The 17050-nt window shown below is 57.4% G+C and overlaps 1 protein-coding gene across 1 annotated transcript in view; it reads right to left on the reverse strand.

The window, feature by feature from the left end:
* Nucleotides 1-17050, reverse strand: part of SHANK1 (SH3 and multiple ankyrin repeat domains 1) — a 44006-nt gene that overhangs the window by 11295 nt on the left and 15661 nt on the right. Inside the window, 8 exon segments of the mRNA XM_045775177.2 lie at nucleotides 4330-4448; nucleotides 4880-4948; nucleotides 5713-5793; nucleotides 6063-6198; nucleotides 6789-6913; nucleotides 7124-7206; nucleotides 15157-15232; nucleotides 15390-15503. Of these exon segments, the coding sequence (XP_045631133.2) occupies nucleotides 4330-4448; nucleotides 4880-4948; nucleotides 5713-5793; nucleotides 6063-6198; nucleotides 6789-6913; nucleotides 7124-7206; nucleotides 15157-15232; nucleotides 15390-15503 (803 nt within the window).

Here is a 17050-nt window from a genome sequence, read left to right on the forward strand (position 1 = left end):
GAACGGATGCGGGGACCCCTGAAGGCAGAAGCAGGCTGGAGAGGACACTGAATGCGGAGTCTAGGAGGGCGAGCAAAAGGGGATAATGGGGCAGTGGGAAGGGGCACCTGGGTGACTCAGTTGGTTAAGCGTCTGCCTTTGGCTTGGGTCATGATCCCGGCGTCTTGGGATCTAGCCCCACATCAGGCTCTCTGCTCAGCAGGGAGCCTGCTTCTCCCTCTGCCTGCTTCTGCTCTCTCTCTCTCTTTCTCCGTCAAATAAATAAATAAATAAAATCTTTAAAAAAATTTAAAAAAAAATGGGGCGGTGGGAAGGAAGGTGAGGGAAGCATCTGATAGAGGCATGGGAGTGGGGATGGGTGGGGGGCAGAGTGATGGGGGAGGGGGACAGGGTGATGGGGGAGGGGGACAGAGTGATGGGGGAGGGGGACAGAGTGATGGGGGAGGGTTCGAATGACAGGGGAGGGGTCGAGGGGCAGGGGAGGGGTGCCTCTGACTGAAGAGAGTGCAGAGCGAAGGGAGAGGCATCAAATTGGCACACTGGCAGAAAACACTTCTAAGTGGAAGAGGAGGGATTAAATGTTGGGTTAATTTGACATAAAAGGGGTCAGAGTGGCAGAGGAGACGTCTGACTGATGGAGAAGCCATACAAGCGTCTGAAGAGGCGTTGGACTGCCTGCCTGAGGGGCACACTGACTCAAGGTGGGACAGGCTGACCTCCATCCACGAGCGGGGAGCGTCCTCTCCCGCGCAGAGGGGGCAGCCAATCAGAGTGCCTGGGTGCGCGTGACGTCACTGGCTGTGGGCAGACTCCTCCCCAGCGAGCCAGCCAGAGGTCCAGCCCTCCTCCCGTGCCACCTCGTGGGCCTGTTGTGGGTTTGATGCCTCAAGGGCAGAGTGTGTGCCCTGGTGCTGTGCACAGGCTGGAGGCTGAAAACGGACTAAGAAATGCGCACCAGGGAGACAGCCCCTGAAAGGGGTGAGGGGGGAGAGAGCAGAGGGGGAGACAGACGGAGAGGCAGAGATAAATAAAGACAGAGAGATGAGGAGAAAAAGACAGAGATGGGGGTGCAGAGGGGGGAGACAGGAGGGGAGATGAGACAGCAACGGGAAGAAAGACGGCCCCAACAAAGCAGGAAAAGAGGCAGTCTTGTGAGGCCCTGGAATGAAGCGGGGTGGGGGTGGGGGGGGTGGACACGGACGACAGAGCTGCTCCAGGAGGGTCAGGCATGCAACCAAGAGGGAAAGAGATAGACAATACGATCAAGAAGGTATGGTCAAAATAATCAGAGGGAAAAACTGAGTCCAGAGAAAAGTTGAGACTGGCACCCAGACAGAGATGGGAAGAAGGGAGGACAGTGCAGGAGTGCAGGGGAGGTAGGGTAGCCTTGGGGTCAGTGACTAGGCGACAGAGACAGTAGCTGAGGGAGCCAAAACCACACAGAGGCGAGGACAGATGGATAGACAGCAGAACCCTAGGAGGAGACAGCCCAAGAGGCATCTCGTCCTACAGTGAATCTGTCCGGGGTCTGCACCCCCTCTGTCGGCATGGGCAGGCCCCTCAGTACCGTGCCCCCTCGCTAGGTTTTGTGCAGTGGGGTGTCTTTCAGGGAGGTTGGAATCTCCCAATTCTTAAGTTTCCAAGCAGTGGCATCTTGTACTCTGATTCACTGGTGCTCAGGCCTGACAAAAGAGGCCTCAGGGGCAATACTGGGCCCCCCACACCCCCTCTGGCCTAGTGCACAGGGCTCCAAGCGAGACAGTGAGGAGGGGAGAGAAGCTGAAGCAGATGGGAGATGAGAAACAGAAGAGAACAAGACCACACAGAGAGACCCAGAAGCAGCAGGAAGGGGCCCCTCTGTTGACTTAGTGTGTGAAAAGTCAGGACGGCTGATGGGCAGGTGGGGACAGAGATGGGGGTGAAGAGAGCCCCCAGTACAAGAGGCGGGGCTTTGGGAAGGCCCAGGGCCAGACCCTGGGAGAATAAAAAGGGAGACCCAAAGGGAAAATGACCACTGGCCTCCACGGCCCGGAGGGAAGAGAGATACCATTCGAGAACTCAGGTGAATGCCTACAAGTCCCATTTCTATGAGGGAGGGGCATGTGGGCAGCTGGTGTTATTATTGGCCCGTGTCTGCGCCCGCCTAGGGGTGTCTTTGGACCTCAGATGGTGAATTCTGTGAGGGCTGGGATCCTGTCTGTCCTGTTGCCACGGTTCACACAGGGAGGGGCTGGTATGCTGGCTGCCATTTGCTGAATAAATGAAAACAGGATTTGCCCTATCTACTCATGGGGACTCTGCACGCGATAAGCTGTTGGAGGGTCTCTGGGGCACATGCAAGCCTCACTGGCAAGTCATTGTGGGGTCTCCAGTTTGTTTTGTGGCCTAAGAGGGCTCACCATCTGTTGAGGACCTGCTGTGCTAGGAGCTGGTCTTGTTCAATCCTCATAAGGACCAGCAAGATGGGCTTTAGCCCCATTGTACAGAGCAGGAAACTGAGACGCAGAGAAATTAGGTAGTATGGAGCAGATAACTCAGGAAGTCAGAGGAAGTCAGAATTTGGAGGCAGGTCTGCCTGGCTTGACTGCCCATGCACTTCTGAGTCTACACTGACCTTCGGGGGAGGTGGGCACAGAAGATGATCCTGACAGCCTCAGAGATTTCAGATTCCTCGAGAAATTCAGGACAGGTGAGACGTGAGGGGCTGCTGCAAGCAGGGCACTCTGCCAAACCCTGAGAAGTGGCCAAGGACCCTCCACATTGAAACCTGAAAGCAGTTCTCTGAGTCCAAGTACAAAATTTGCCATCTTCCTTTGGTTCTTGTCAAAGTACGGGGCATTCTAAAGTAGGTAGTCAAACCCTTAGCAGGTCTGTGGACAGACTTCGAGGGGGCCGTGCACTTGGACTAGAAAAAAAAAAAATCTGTATTGTCATTATCTTCCAATGAAAACACACCATTTCCTCAATTGAGGATGTAGGCAGCAAACCAAGCTGGCCTTAGCAAGACCTGTGCCTGTAACGCTAAGAGAAGTCACAGATATTTCTATAGCTCTGCACAGCGGTTGCAGATCTCTTGAATAGTGTTTATGTGCCTCATGACTAGTTAAGAGTAGTTAAGAGCCATCACGAAGTCTTGCTGGCTAACGTGTTGACAAAAAGCACCGATATTACTATAGCACAAATTTTATTTTTACTTTGTGTGTGTTTAACTGAGCTCTAGGCCCAACACGGGGCTCGAACTCATGACCCCAAGATCAAGAGTCACGTGCTCCACCAACTGAGCCAGCCAGGTGCCCCACGAATTTTGCTTTTAAAAACATTTTGATGACTGTATTATCAGTGTAATTGGCTTCTTTTGTTTTCCTAGGTAATTTATTTTATGCTTATAAGCATTATTCGGAGGGCTATGCCAGCCTGCCAAGGGGGTCCATGGTCCCTCAGAAGCCAAAGAATCCAGTTTTAGAGTAAATAGCCTGTTGGCCACTGGGTGGTGGGTGTGTCCCGTGGGAAGAAGGGTTCAGAGGGCAGGGTCAGAGGGCAGGGCTTGAGCAGAGAAGAAGCAAGGGCTAAGAGAGAAGTAGGGTGCTGTGTGACCTCTGGAGGAGAGACTGGAGGGTGGGAGGAGGCTGGTGGTGGCTGTGTTCCCACGAAGGGGCACAGCCCAATGACAGGCCAGCTAGGGAGGGACCAACAGGCCCACCAGAAGAGCCAGGGCGGTGGATCCGACTGCCTGACTTGCCTGGATTGAAATACTGCCTCCCTCTCTGAGCCTCAGTTTCCCCTCTGTAAATGGGCTAACAACCATGTGGACCTCAGAGGGTGATCCTAGGAATGAATGAGAAAATCCATGTAAAATGTAGTGTCCAAAATAGGACACCACCCATTACAGGTCGGCCTCCGTCCTAGGGAAAAGCAGGCAGAGTGGAGACAGCGATAATAAATAATATTTTAGTAACTCCCACTTGTTGAGCACCTATTATCATGTGCTGGGCCGATGCCAGAGATCACCAGCCATGACATCATTCTGCCTTCCCTGAGACTCTTGAGGTGGGACGGAGATGGACAAGAGGTGGGAGCAGGAGTGAGGAAACAAGGGATAAGACTTAGGAGAAGAATAAGGAAGAGGATGGGCAGACAGGAAAGGAGGCCCCAGACTGGGAAGAAAGGAGGGGGGACAGGAAGTGTGGTGCCCCTCAGGGCTGACATTCAACACAGCGGGGTCAGGAAGGGTTTGCAAAGAGAAGCACAGAGGTTCCAGGATGGTGTGTGTACCCCCCCAAGCCTCCTCTCCATTATGCTCCCATCCCCCTCCTGGTCCAGGCTGCCTACCTCCGTGGCAAAGAAGCCTTTGGGCCGGTGTTTGCCCAGCGACGCAAGGCCACCAGGTCCGGGACTCTCGCTTGCACTGATGGTCTGCTGGGCTGCCGCCAAAATTTCATCCAGTTTGTCTAAGGGGAGGTGGGAAGAGGCAGTGAAATGAAGCTTGCTTTGGCCTCGGGAAGAAACAGAGCTGCCAGGAGCCCATACAATATGCTGTACCAACCAGGAAAGGGCACCCCTGCCTCCATGCCCGAGGACCGACGGCCCTGATGGAGACAGAATCTCCAGGTCCAGGACCCAGCGGTGGGAAGGGGTGAGGGCAGCAAATCGTCACAGGAGGGAAGGTGGAGGGGAGGCAGAAGGAACAGGGAGGTTGAGGCTGAGGACAGAGGTGGGAGCTCATACTTGATGGCCACGGCAAGGATGGGATATGAGGTGATCAGGTCGGAGGTGGCCAAAGGGCGCGCAGGCAGGAAGAGGGTTGGAGAGGCTGCGGCGCCCCAGGGGGCGTGGGTCAGGGGTCCTGGGCAGCCCGGGGAGCAGGGCTGGGCCATCTTACTGAGAGCCATCTGATACACGGTCCGCTTTTTCTCCATGCTGGGCACCGGCGCAGGCTGCTGCTCGTACTCTGTGGGCAAAGGATGCGGATGAAGTCCAGGGGCGCCCCCGGGGGGCGGGGCGGAGCGGGCTCGGCCAGTGGGCGTGGCCAGCGGGCGTGCGCAAGCGCGAGTGGGGCAGTGAAGGGCCCGGGTCGGGGAGGGGCAAGTCCGCCGGCGGGATGGGGACGGGGGGGGGCCCCCCCGCCAGTCCTGTGCCCACTCACCACTCTTCTTCTTCCAGGGGGAGACTAGCCCGGGGGAGAGGCAGTAGAGGAGCCAAGAGTTAGGACTTCAGGGGGAGGCGAGGGGCCCCCTCTCTGGAACACCCTCCTCCCTCAGGGTAGGGGCGGTCAGCTGCCCGATCTGCCCCCTGTCAGGGGAAACGGGACCCCCCAGGTCCACTCGGCCCTGTCTGGGGAGGGGCTGGCCTTCCCTTCTGTTAGTGGGGGTGGGGAAGCTGGTGGAGGAAGAGATAGAGAACGGGGGTGGGGTGAGGTGGGGCAGAGGGAGAGAAGCCAGAAAGGAAACAGGGACCCGTAAGAAGGGACGTGCACACCCAGAGAGAGACTCGACAGAGAAACAGATGTAAGAGGACAGAGCAAAGTCGACTCTCAGACGCCCCTTCCCAGAGACACACACGGAGGCCAGACAGAGTCTGACCCATGGACTAGGGGACAGGATGAGGACAGGACCCCTGGTCACTAACAACACTAACAAACTCAAGGTCTGGTTCAGCCCCCTTTTGCCCCTCGCCCTCCCCAGCGCCTGGGCCCCAGCAGCTCCATAGGCTCACCCATCTCCTCCAGCTCTGAAGTCATAGACTTGGAACGCAGAGAGATGGCTGGGGGCGGGAGCCGCTTAGCCTGCTGGGGTGCTGAAAAGGTGATGGTGGGGGTCAGGCATCAGTACCATGGAGAGAACCCACCACCACCACTGCAGTGCTCCCAGATATCAGAGACCAGTGGCCACCACCATGCTGAGCCCTGCCTCCTTCAGTTACTCCCTCAGAAGGGTCATGAACAAGCAGCCTTGGGGAAGGGAAGGCCAGTGGTGGGGACCATGAGGCCATTAGGGCTTCTGAGGATCTTAGTCTTGTGGCAATGGGGTGTCCAGGTCTGGCCACGCAAATGAGTGGAGAAGCACCTTTCTTATGGACAGCCTCATCCATGTCCGGGTGCCTGGTGACCATCACCACCTTGACCATCAGCGTGTTGCCCCCTTGGCGGATCATGTTCACCACCTGCCGGTGGCCAACCTTCACCACGTTCTGCCCGTTCACCTGCAGCACAGATAGCCCCACACCACACAGAGTAAGTGAGGGGAGAGATGCTTTCAGCTTTAGAGTCCCCAACAGAGCGGTCTCCTATCTAGACCTGTGTGTAGCACTGTTGGCTCCTTCCTCCCACTGACCCTCCCCACCACCCCCCTCCTTGCAAGGCCCCACTTCTCCTTCTGGTAACTTTCCTGGCCCCAGGGTTGGGGAAGGGGCTGGGCTCAGCCATTCACCTCTCTCTCCCCTCCTTGTCCCCTGCCCCTGCATTGTGTGTGTGTGTGTGTGTGTGTGCGTGTGTGTGTGTGTGTGTGTGTGTGTGTGTGTACGCGCGCTGGGGAACAGCTCTGTTTTCTTTTGATGCTTCAGAGAAGCCTTCAGAAGGAATCACTGAAGAAAGCATTGGCTAGGGGGTGGGCTGGGGGCTGGGAGGCCTGGTGCTGAAAGAGAATCTGGATTTGGGCAGCCAGATTTCGTGTGGAATAGGAGGAGGCCAGGGATTTTTGTCACCAGGGTCCCAGGGAGAGAATGGTATCTGTGGAAGGTGTGCTGGAGGCTGGCCCTTGGAAAGGCCCCTGGGGCTGGGGGCCAGGACTCACCTCGATGAGGAAGTCTCCCATCCTCAGTCCAGCTCGCCATGCCACGCCACCCTCGTCCACAGACTCCAGATACTGCAGCGCCGGGAAGGCCGGGGTGGGGGTGAACTCCTCGATGGGGGTCTGCGCTGCAGATGGGGAGGAGCCGGCGGGGTCGGAGGGGAGGGGGTGGAGAGGCCGAGCAGGGGATGGGGCTCAGACCCAAGTCACAGAGGCCTCACCGTAGCTGAGGGACCAGCACGCTGGGGTGGGGTGGTGGGTGGGCTGGGGTCCCTTCCCCTGTCCATCCCCCTGGGTCAGAGAGCCCTTCTCCCATCTCCTCCCCAGCCGGCACTCACCCTTGGCCCCCCGAAGCACGAACCCAAACCCCTCACTGTCCTTCTTCTGCAGCAAGACCGTCTTCTCTTTAATGATGTAATCGCTGGCGAGGGGGCGGGGTGGGGGGGTGGGGGTGGAGAAGGGATTATGAGACACCGAGTCCCAGCTCCACCAGCAACCCGGTGGGTGACCTGAGCCCCTGCTCCAGAACCATTCATCCCACGTCCTAGGATCTTCCTCGCCCATTCTGTGTGTGTGTTTGCTCGCAGCAGCCCTTACAGGCCTCCCCCTCAGAGCCCGGAGTGCTTGCTCTCCCACTCAATCTTTCCTCATTCATCCTTCCATGCATCCATCCACCCATCCATTCAGCAAGCAGTTTCCAAGCCCACTGTGTGCCGGCAGAGTGCAAGGGGTGGGGAGATACGCCGCCAGTTCACCAGACAGCCTGGTTTGAGCCCCTGCTAGCCACTTCCTTATCTGTGACCTTGAGCCCAAGGCTTTAACCTTTCGGGCCTCAATTTCCTCGTCTATAATGTGAGACAATAACAGGCCCCACCAGACGGGGTCGCTGTGGGAGTTCAGTACGTACAGTATTCAGCACGGTGCTGGGCACACAGGAGTACGTGCTCAGTAGGACTCCTTCAATGTCTTCGGTCAAGTTACTAAGCTGACAGGACACGCGTACTTCGATGATAGCCCTCCCAGCTCCTTGACTATTTATATACTATAGTCACTCCTCCCCGGGTACCCAAGCAGATTGCAGCATGGCTTACTCAGCACTGTGCAATATGGTGGCCACTAGATGCATGTGACTATTTATATGCAAATTAATTACAAATTAAATTGAAAAATTCAGTTCTTCAGTCTCACTAGTCACGTTTCAAAGTGCCCAGTAGACACACGTGGCTAGTGGTTACCATGGTGGACAGTGCAGATAGAGAACATTTCCATCACTGCAGAAAGTTCTAGTGAGCAGCTGTGACTTATCTGTTCCCTGGTATACCTCAAATGTATCTCCTTCATGCAGTGGCTAGGTTCTAGTAAAATGCAAACTACCCACGAATATGCGGAGAGTCGCCCCCATCAGACCACCAAAGCCTGTCAGCACATTTAGGGGATGTTCGCACACCCAGGAAAGTTCAATTAAACTCAAATCTATTCCATGTATCTCAATGCCTGCCTGGGCTCACTCAGATAACAGCCGCAAACCCTTGACATCACCGCTGTGTACCTCGAGATTATATATCCATGCCATTCCAGGAACCCCAGTATACAACAGGAATACCCATACGCCCTGACTCCAACCCCACTCACCTCGGGGGCCCCAAGAATACCCTCCATCCACCAGAATGCACACACTGCTGCACCCCAAGCATCCCGTGGTCACATCTGAGACCCGACCAGCGCACGTGCAGACCCCTTAGCAGATCCCAATAATATGCACCAGCCCCAACACATTCCAATAATAGCCAAGCGTGCTCCCCGCGCGCTTCAATTACCTACCCCCACAGATTCGGCAAAACAGCCCTCCACGAATACTCCAGTAGATTTCAGTAACGCCCCCGCACATCCCAGTATGCTCCAATAATAACTCCCCCTCACTTGGATCTCAGTATATTCCCATAACACGCCCCCTGAACACATCCCAGCACACGCCAATAATACCCACACTGCTCCTACTGTATTTCGGTACCATTCCCCCTACACGCAAGCACCCCTGTGTACTCCCATGACCCCCACGACTTCCACTGTCACTGTCACATCCATACATTTGTACCACAGCGACAGCGTTCTGCACATGCGCGTGTATGCCAGCCCTGCCCCCGTCCCGCCTTATTGTAACTGGGCGTGCTCAACAGCGCGTGTGCGCACGCAGGCAGACCTGGCAACTGCTCTCGCTCAAGGTTCACCACAGTCCCGTCAACATGCCACACCATACCCACCATGTCTTTTCGATCTTATATTCAAACCAGGGAAAGGCCACCTTTGTAGCTGGGTGGAAGGGGTGTAGGAAGAGAGGAGGAAAGGAGTTTCAAAGGGGTGAGGGAACATAGAGGAAGAGAGGAGGAAAGGGCCAAGGACAAGGCCAACAGAAATTGGTTCAGAGGTCAGAGCTGCCTGCTCCTGACCATGCACTCTGCGATGCCCACCTCTGTCCCCGCCATACAACTTCCACTGAGCCCTTATGCCCTTGCTACCCCCCATACCCCCCCTTCAGACCTCCAGGTCCCCAGCAGGCAGCGTGCCCTTGGGACTTCCTTTATCCTTCATTTGCAACTGTTTCTTTTTCTTCTGTTCATGCCACAAGCCCCTATGTTTCCCATGTCTTTCCCCTACCCCTGGAATCTCTTTTTTACCCCCACATTATCCTCACACTCCAGACACAAGCCTTCTCCAAATACCCCATCCCCCAATATAATTCAATAGAACTCCCATACCCATTGCATGCCAGGAAGAAGCACTTGCTATGGGCGAGGCAGTATTTGAAACCCTTCACAAGTAAGTAACTCAGTTGTCTTTCCTAGCCAGCCTCTGAGGTAGGCATAAGTACTGTTTCCACTTTATAGGTGAGGAAACAGAAGCCCAAAAAGGTTAAGCAACTTGCCTAAGGTCACACAGTGAGTAATCTTCAGAAACACAGAAGAAATACTTGGGTGGCTGCAGTTATAATACCGTCCACTCCACTGCACCCAAATACTCCAAGCGCATATACACCTGCCCCAAATTGGCCATAATCACCCACCCCTTTGGTGCCTGAAATTTATCCCAGGTTATGCCAACAGCACAACGAGTGACGTTTACTGACCCGTCACTGAATGCCAGATGCCGCTCCACACATTTAACATTTATCTATCCACAAATTCTCACAACACCCCTGGGAGGGGTAACTGAGGCACAGAGAAGTAACATGCTCAAGATCCCACCAGCTAGAAAAGTGCCAAAGCCAAGGTTTAAATTCCTCACAGGCAACCCATACACCCCAATAACGTCCAAACACTCGCAAATCATCACAATACCACCTCTGTCCCTCCCTCTCAAGCATCCCCATCCCATACGGGCTCCTTCCTCTCCCCACTCCCATGACTTTCTTGCCCACTCCCTGGCCATGGGATGCTTCCCTCAACCCACCATGTTCTCCCCCAACTTCCCACCTGCCCTGTTGCCCCAGCAGTTTCCCTAAACTCTGTGCTCCCCATCCTCTGGTCCTGTGTGTGCCCCTTCACCTCTGTGTCCCTTGCTCCCTCCTCCTCCCTGCCATCTGAAAGCTCCACTTTGACCCAACCCACCCTCTTTAGCTTTCACTTCCACTAACCCTCCTCACACCCCCATGGGGCCATCCCTCCACCTCCTGCACACCTTGCATCCCCTTCTCCAAAGTGTCCTCCACAGACCTCCGTGACCTCTCATCCCTCTCATGGCCTCTCTCGCCCCTTCCTTAGCTTCACCCCCCCAAATCCTCTCACACCTCTGTAAGCAACCTCACTGTGTCCCCTAGCGCACCCTAGGTTCCTTTCATACTCCCCAGTCCCCCGCATTCTCATCCGCGGAAGCCTCTTTCTACTTCTGCATCCTCAACTCACTTCCTCACACACGCTTCCGCCTCCTGGTACTTGCAGCTGCATTTCATTTCTATTCCCTGCATCCTCTCTGTGCTCTCCCTGTGTTGCCCGAATCCCCACCCCCAAATCCTCCTCACAGTTCCTGCATTCCCTCCTCACCCCATTTCGCCAGACACCCCACGCACCCTCTATGCTCCAGCACCCCCGTTTCCCCCACTTCAGTGTTCTCCACTCTCCTCTGTTCCATTCTCATCAGCCACCCTCCTCCTGAGACCCTCTAACCCCACCCCGCCCCAGCATTCGCTACCCACGTGATACCCCATTCACGCTGGTATTGCTGACTACCTGCCCTGAAGAAGCACACACAATGCTCTCCCCCAGGCCATCCCTCGGCGACCCCAGAGTGGCCTCCGGAGCTCAGCGGCCAGCTCTTGTTCACTGGATCCCACACACGGAGACTGCAGCAGCGTCCACTCCCCCCACCCCCACCCCAAAGGTGCCTCTCACACACCCAGGATCTCACAGCCCAGAGCTTGCTGCTGTACAAGGCACCCTCTTTGGTACTCAGCCCCTCCTCATGTACCCATCTCCATGGGTCTCTCCATGGTCTGCACAGAGGCCCCCTCGCAGGGAAGCCAGCCCCCTCCCATGCCGAGAAGTGGCACACACAGGCAGAGGCAGCTCCCCGTGCAGAAGCTCAGCCGTGGCTCAGCACACATGCCCCACATCGGCACAGACCCCCTGGAGGCAGGGAGAGGGGCACATGGGGACAGAGACACATGGGGGGACTAGAAAAGGAGGGGTTGTGGGGGAGGGGACGGGCCTGGCATGAGAGGATAGGTAATGGGAAACACAGCCGCAGTCCCTGGGACAGACCCACTCCATCACACACACACATACACACAGTCCTCAGACAGCCTCTCTATCGCTCCAAGTCACACACAGAGATAGACACCGTCAAACAGGGACACACAGATGGACACAGCTGGGGGAGGGGGGCTGGGAGCCCACCATCTCTCCATCTCTGTCTCTCTGTCTCTCTCTCACATACACATGCACACACACGCGCGTGCGCACACGGCTGCAGGCAGTCACACACGCACGCACATCGACACAGCCACACTGACACATGCACAGTCGCACAGTGACACGCAGCGGAAAAAGAGGAGGGGAGGGGAGGCCGGGGGTGGGATGTGTGTGTGATGGGGGGATGACTGTGAATGGGAGAGAGGGGTATGAATGAGGGGACTTGCCAACTCTGTAAAGGGGTGTGGGGAGATGGGGATCAGAGGAACAGGGGCCTGGAATGTCGGTGCCTGAGGGGGAGCCACTGTGGCTCCCCACGGGGAGGGCTCCACAGAGTGGGGGCGGTGAGGGGGGCAGAAAGGGGTAATGGGTTCCAAACCCCGGAGTGGGGTCCGTTTGGAGGGTCTGACTGGGGGCAAGATTTCGGAGGAAGAGATGAGGGGAGTCTGAAAGGGCCTGGAAGGGAACTGAGGAATGTATGTGGGGGGGGGGGGTCGGGGAGAGAGGCCCAGGGACGGGGATGAGAGAAGGATTGAGAAGAGGGGTCCAAAAGGGTTTATCACTGAGGGAAGGTAAGGGGGGGGCGGCTTGAGGGGGGAGGAGTCCCAAGGCTGGGGGATTAGCGGCGAGGGGAGGGTCGTCACAGCGGGCCGGGGCCTCCCAGCCTGCCGCGGAGAAAAGGGGCGGCGCGCTCCGTTACCTGTAGATGTACCAGACGCTGCGCCGCCGGGGCCCCAGGGCCGGCCAGCTGGAGGAGAGCGCGGGGGGCGGCTGCGGCAGGGAGCCCCCACCGGGGCCGCCTCCGAGACCCCCGCCGCCGCCGACCGCAGACAAAGCCATCGCCGCCGCGGCCCCGGCCCCGGTCCCGGTGCCGGCCGCCCCCGCCGCCGCCGCCGCCGCCGCGTCCCCGTCCCCGCTCGGCCGAACCCCCGTGTCCGGGCCCCCAGGCCCCGCCTCATGCTGACCCGCGCCGGGAGGGGGGAGGGGGAGGGGGCGCACACCCTCCCGCGGGAGGGAGGGCAGGGCCGGGGGCTCACATGCCGGGGGGCGCGGGGGCGCGGGGCGCGGGGTCGGGCCGCGGCGGGAGCGCAAGGACCGCGGACGGCGCCGGCTTCAGCACCGCGGACAGCTCCGGAGGCGGGCGGCGGGCGCGAGGCTTTAACCCCTTGGCGTCCTGCGCCGGGTGGCGGAGGGGGCCGGGCAGGGGGGAGGGGGCCGGGAGGGGAACGCGGGGCCCCCTTGGCGGGAGAAGGGGGAGGGGCGAGGCGCGGGGGGGGAGGAGAAGGGGGAGGCACTTCCGGTCTGGGGCCCCCCCTTAACCCCCTCCCCCCTCCAGAGCCCTCCCGCGCAGGTGCAGAGCGAGGGAGAGCGGAGAGAGACGCACAACACCATACAAGATGCCTGGCGACCGCGTGCGGGGACGCGCGAACCGAGCCCCACTTCCCAGGCAGGAATACCACGGTGAGAGAGGCCCCAGGAGGGGACGCACAGCCCCCCATCGCAGACCGACACATAATGCACCCCAACACAGTCTGGAAGGGCCAGGAAGGGAAGGCTAGAAACATTGAGACTGGGCCCCAGAGCAGTGAGAGACACCCCTCCCCCCGCCCCAAAGAAGCCCAGAAGAGGGACAGACACACACTGCAGTTCACTCGAGAGAGGAGAGAGCACAGACCCCCAGGGAGAGGAGAGAGGGTGGCAACAGGCCAGGCCCTCACAGCTCCAGCAGGGATGCAGGGCACACAACACAGGCCAGGCCACCTCAGACAGGGGCAGGGAGAGCCAGCGGGGGGAGGCAAGAGGGGAAAAGGCTCAGACACCACACAGAGCAGCACATGCCAGCAGGCACAAGGAGGACGGGAGAAGGGGAGGGAATGAAGTTGACAGAGCTAGGGGAGGAGAAGGAAGAAGCTGAGGGCAAGAGGGACCGCCCCTATCCAGCTGGTAGAGCAAGTGATTCCCAGACCAAGGCCAAGGAGAGACCCAGAGAGACACTGTCAGAGACAAGAAGCAGAGGCTGATAGGGAGATTTGGGGTGGGGGGACCTTGATACTCACCCAGTGCCCAGAGCCAGAGACGTGCCAGGTGAACACGCACAATGGTCAAGCGCCTCAGACACTCCGGGCGCAGGGTGGCACCCCAGCCCCACCCTCTCTCCCCATCTTGTTATTTTTCTCTCCCCGCAACCCTCCCACCCATCCCCACTGGCCAGAACACAGACACATAGGTTTGGACACATTTAATGGAAGGATGCTACAAACAAGGAGACCCTTCCCTGGATGGGGGGGGGGAGTGGTGGGGGAGGGTGTCATCTTTCAGATACCCAGTTATGACCATCCCTCCCCCACAGTCTTGCCCTTCTGGAAGCCCAAGCCCTGGAATCCTCCCCTCTTCTGCCCTCCCCTCCCCCAGTGCCCCAGGTCCTGAATTCCAGATCAATGGGACAGATGCAAATGCATGCACACGATTTTCTGGGCTAACACGCACACACCGTGACATGCATAGAAAGAGACGGACGTGTGCAGAAACCCACCTGTCCGTACAAGGTAAGCAGACACACTGACATCCCTGGAAACGCTTGCCCTCATTCTCAGACACACAGATTCAGGGAAACACAAATGTGCAGTGCCAGCTGCACGATTAGCCTCAGTCGTGCACCCATAAATGACAGCCACAAATGCACCCATCTATACAGAGGAGGACAGACCCTCTCGCTGTCATGGGCATATATAGGCACAGGACTATACGTCTAGGGGCGTCTAGCCACTCATGCACACAGACACATGTCATGCGCATCTACAGAGACACAGGGGCAAGGACACACTCAGAGAATCCGTACAAGGACGCTCGCCTGTGTAAGATGTTCACGCACAGGGAAACCAGCTCTGGTCGTGCACACACAAGTCCATACATCCCCAGGCACCCCTTTCTTCCCATTCCTGACCCCGTACCCCTCCCTTCCCCTCCCCTCTCACCTCCCTGGGCCAATCCCATCCATCAAGCTTCTGAAGCAAGTCAGCCAGCAGCCAGGGAGGGGAAAGGTGTCAGTGTGCCCGTCTCTCCAGCCCCACCCGTCCTGGCCCAGCTATGCCTGCCCCTCTCCCCACGTCTGTGCGAGGCATGGGATGCATACACTTCTGCTGCACATGACCCCGCACAGAGATGGGGCACATGAAGGAGACAAAGGCCTCCAGCCAGCCACACACATGAGCTCCCTGGGCCCCCAGACATCCCCATCCTTATTTGTCCACCCCACTATTCTCAAGCTACCCCAGAACTGGGCAGTCTCAGGCTGCCAAGGATGGTTTGGGACTAGGCTTGTGGTCTGAAGCTAACTCTGCCTTCCCCCACCTCTGAATCAAACTTTAGAGGGAGCAGAAAGGAGGCTTGGAGGTGGTGGAAATATTTAAAGGTGGAATATGAAGGGAGGTTGGGTGAGGGGCACCCGAGGGTGTAAGGACATTTACCTTGGGGCATCAAAGCTGTCGTAGGAGCCCACGGTATAATGCCGGAAGAGTCTCTTTGCCTTGTCACTGCGGCTTTCTGCAGGGGGACAAGCGAGGACCTTGGACCCTCACTCTGAAAACCATGGGCCAACCCCTGGGGGTCCCGGCCCAGCTCGTCCCATCTACCTCCCAGCACCCCATCCCCGTCAGGAGAACCCTAGGATGATCGGGGACAACTGGGGAGTCCTCATTACCTTGCTTGCCCTCCTGGGAGCGGTTCGCCACCTCTTCTAGGCAGTCAGAGGGGAACCAGCCAACGCGACCTTTGACCTGGCCTTCCCAGAAGCCTCCTTCCCCGATGCTAAGCACTGGGTGGGGAGCAGGGACATAAAAACATTTCTAGGTTTCTGTGTCGCCTCCCGCCCCCAACATACTCGATGCACAGCCTTGCCACAATTCCCCAGTACCTTGCACAGGGCCTGGCCCCAAGGGCATCCTTAATAAGCGTCCAGGGAAGGGATGAGGGGGAGGGGGTAGAACCAAATCGTATCACTACTGCATTCTCGCTTTCCAAATCCAATGGGGACATCCAGAGGCACTGGGAGAAAGGGCTGTGTCTGGTGACATGGTCCTCACAGGTTAGGGACATATTCAGGACTGGCCCTCACCTCCCCTGGTAACCAACCAGTCACAGCTCGGGGCGGGGCGGGGGGGGGTCTGTAATTTCCCTAACCTGTCGCTGGGGGCCCCACACGACACACATTTGCTGACTGCGTACTGTCCGCGCGTGTGGCAACCGCCCAAACACAAAGACGGACATCAGGGAATTGCTAACGTCTATCCAGTTCTCACTGGTGACCAGAACCCTATGAAGGGACACTTTCATTAAACCCTTTACTGATAGGTAAACTGAGGCTCAGAGAGCCGGAGTCATGTGCTCTGGAATATACGGCTTGTAATCCAAAGAGCCTCGATTTGAACCCCACTCTGTCTCCAGAGTGAAGGCTTTGAGTCATAATGTTTTGCTACCTCTCTGTTCAAGCAGGGTTGCTGCTGCTTCTGACGTTGGCGATCATGGCAAGAGTAACAAACGCGCACCGTCCTCCCTCTTTTCAGCGTTTCTCCTGGCTCTGGTGCTCGGCCCTTCGCACACTTCCCTTGGGCCTACCTGGGTAGGCAACAACTGATTTCCCATTTTCTAGATGAAGAAGCTGAAGCTAGAGCAGGAAAGTCCCTTGCCCAGAGATGGCTCAAGCCACACTGGGATTTGAGTTGGGGTCCCCTGGTGCTTTTCTCTGCTTCAACTGCCACCCTTGGGAGGATCTGGGGAGACCAAATCGAGGAGACGCTCAAGGGCATGGAAGGGAACAGGCGAGGGGGTCACAAGCAGTCTGGGTTCTTGGCTAGCCCTCCAGTGACCAGCTGGGTGGTCATGGAATCAATCGTCTGTTCACTGAACGAAGATTTATTTAGTGCTGGTCACGAGTCAAGCACCAGGCTAGACAATGGGTTGAGGGCCCTTGGACACAACCAATGTGGTTCTTGTCCTCGTGGCGCTTCCCCGCCGGCACCCACTGGAGGCGTAACTCTGTAAGTGACCGTACAATTGAAAATGATGGTCAGTGCTCCAGGGGAAAGGGACAGGGTGTCCGAAGAAAGGCCAGATGGGGGTGTATAAATCGGACAGCAAAGAGGTGCCAGGACAGTGTCCCAGAGGACATGACATCTAGACTGAGACTGGAAGGATCCTAGGAGTTGAAGAGGCAAAGAGAGGGAGGAAAGGCTGTCCTGGCAGAAAAACAGCGCGTGCAAAGAGCCTAGTGTGGAAAAGGGCTTGGGCCATGTGAGGAATAAGGAGAAGGAGGTCCCTGGCGCCCTGTGGGGGAAGGGAAGAATGCCATGAGTTGAGGTTGGT

This window comes from Ursus americanus, chromosome 21 (assembly GCF_024610735.1).
Source record: "Ursus americanus isolate L20-20 chromosome 21, mUrsAme1.1.p, whole genome shotgun sequence".
In the NCBI taxonomy this organism is placed as follows: domain Eukaryota; kingdom Metazoa; phylum Chordata; class Mammalia; order Carnivora; family Ursidae; genus Ursus; species Ursus americanus.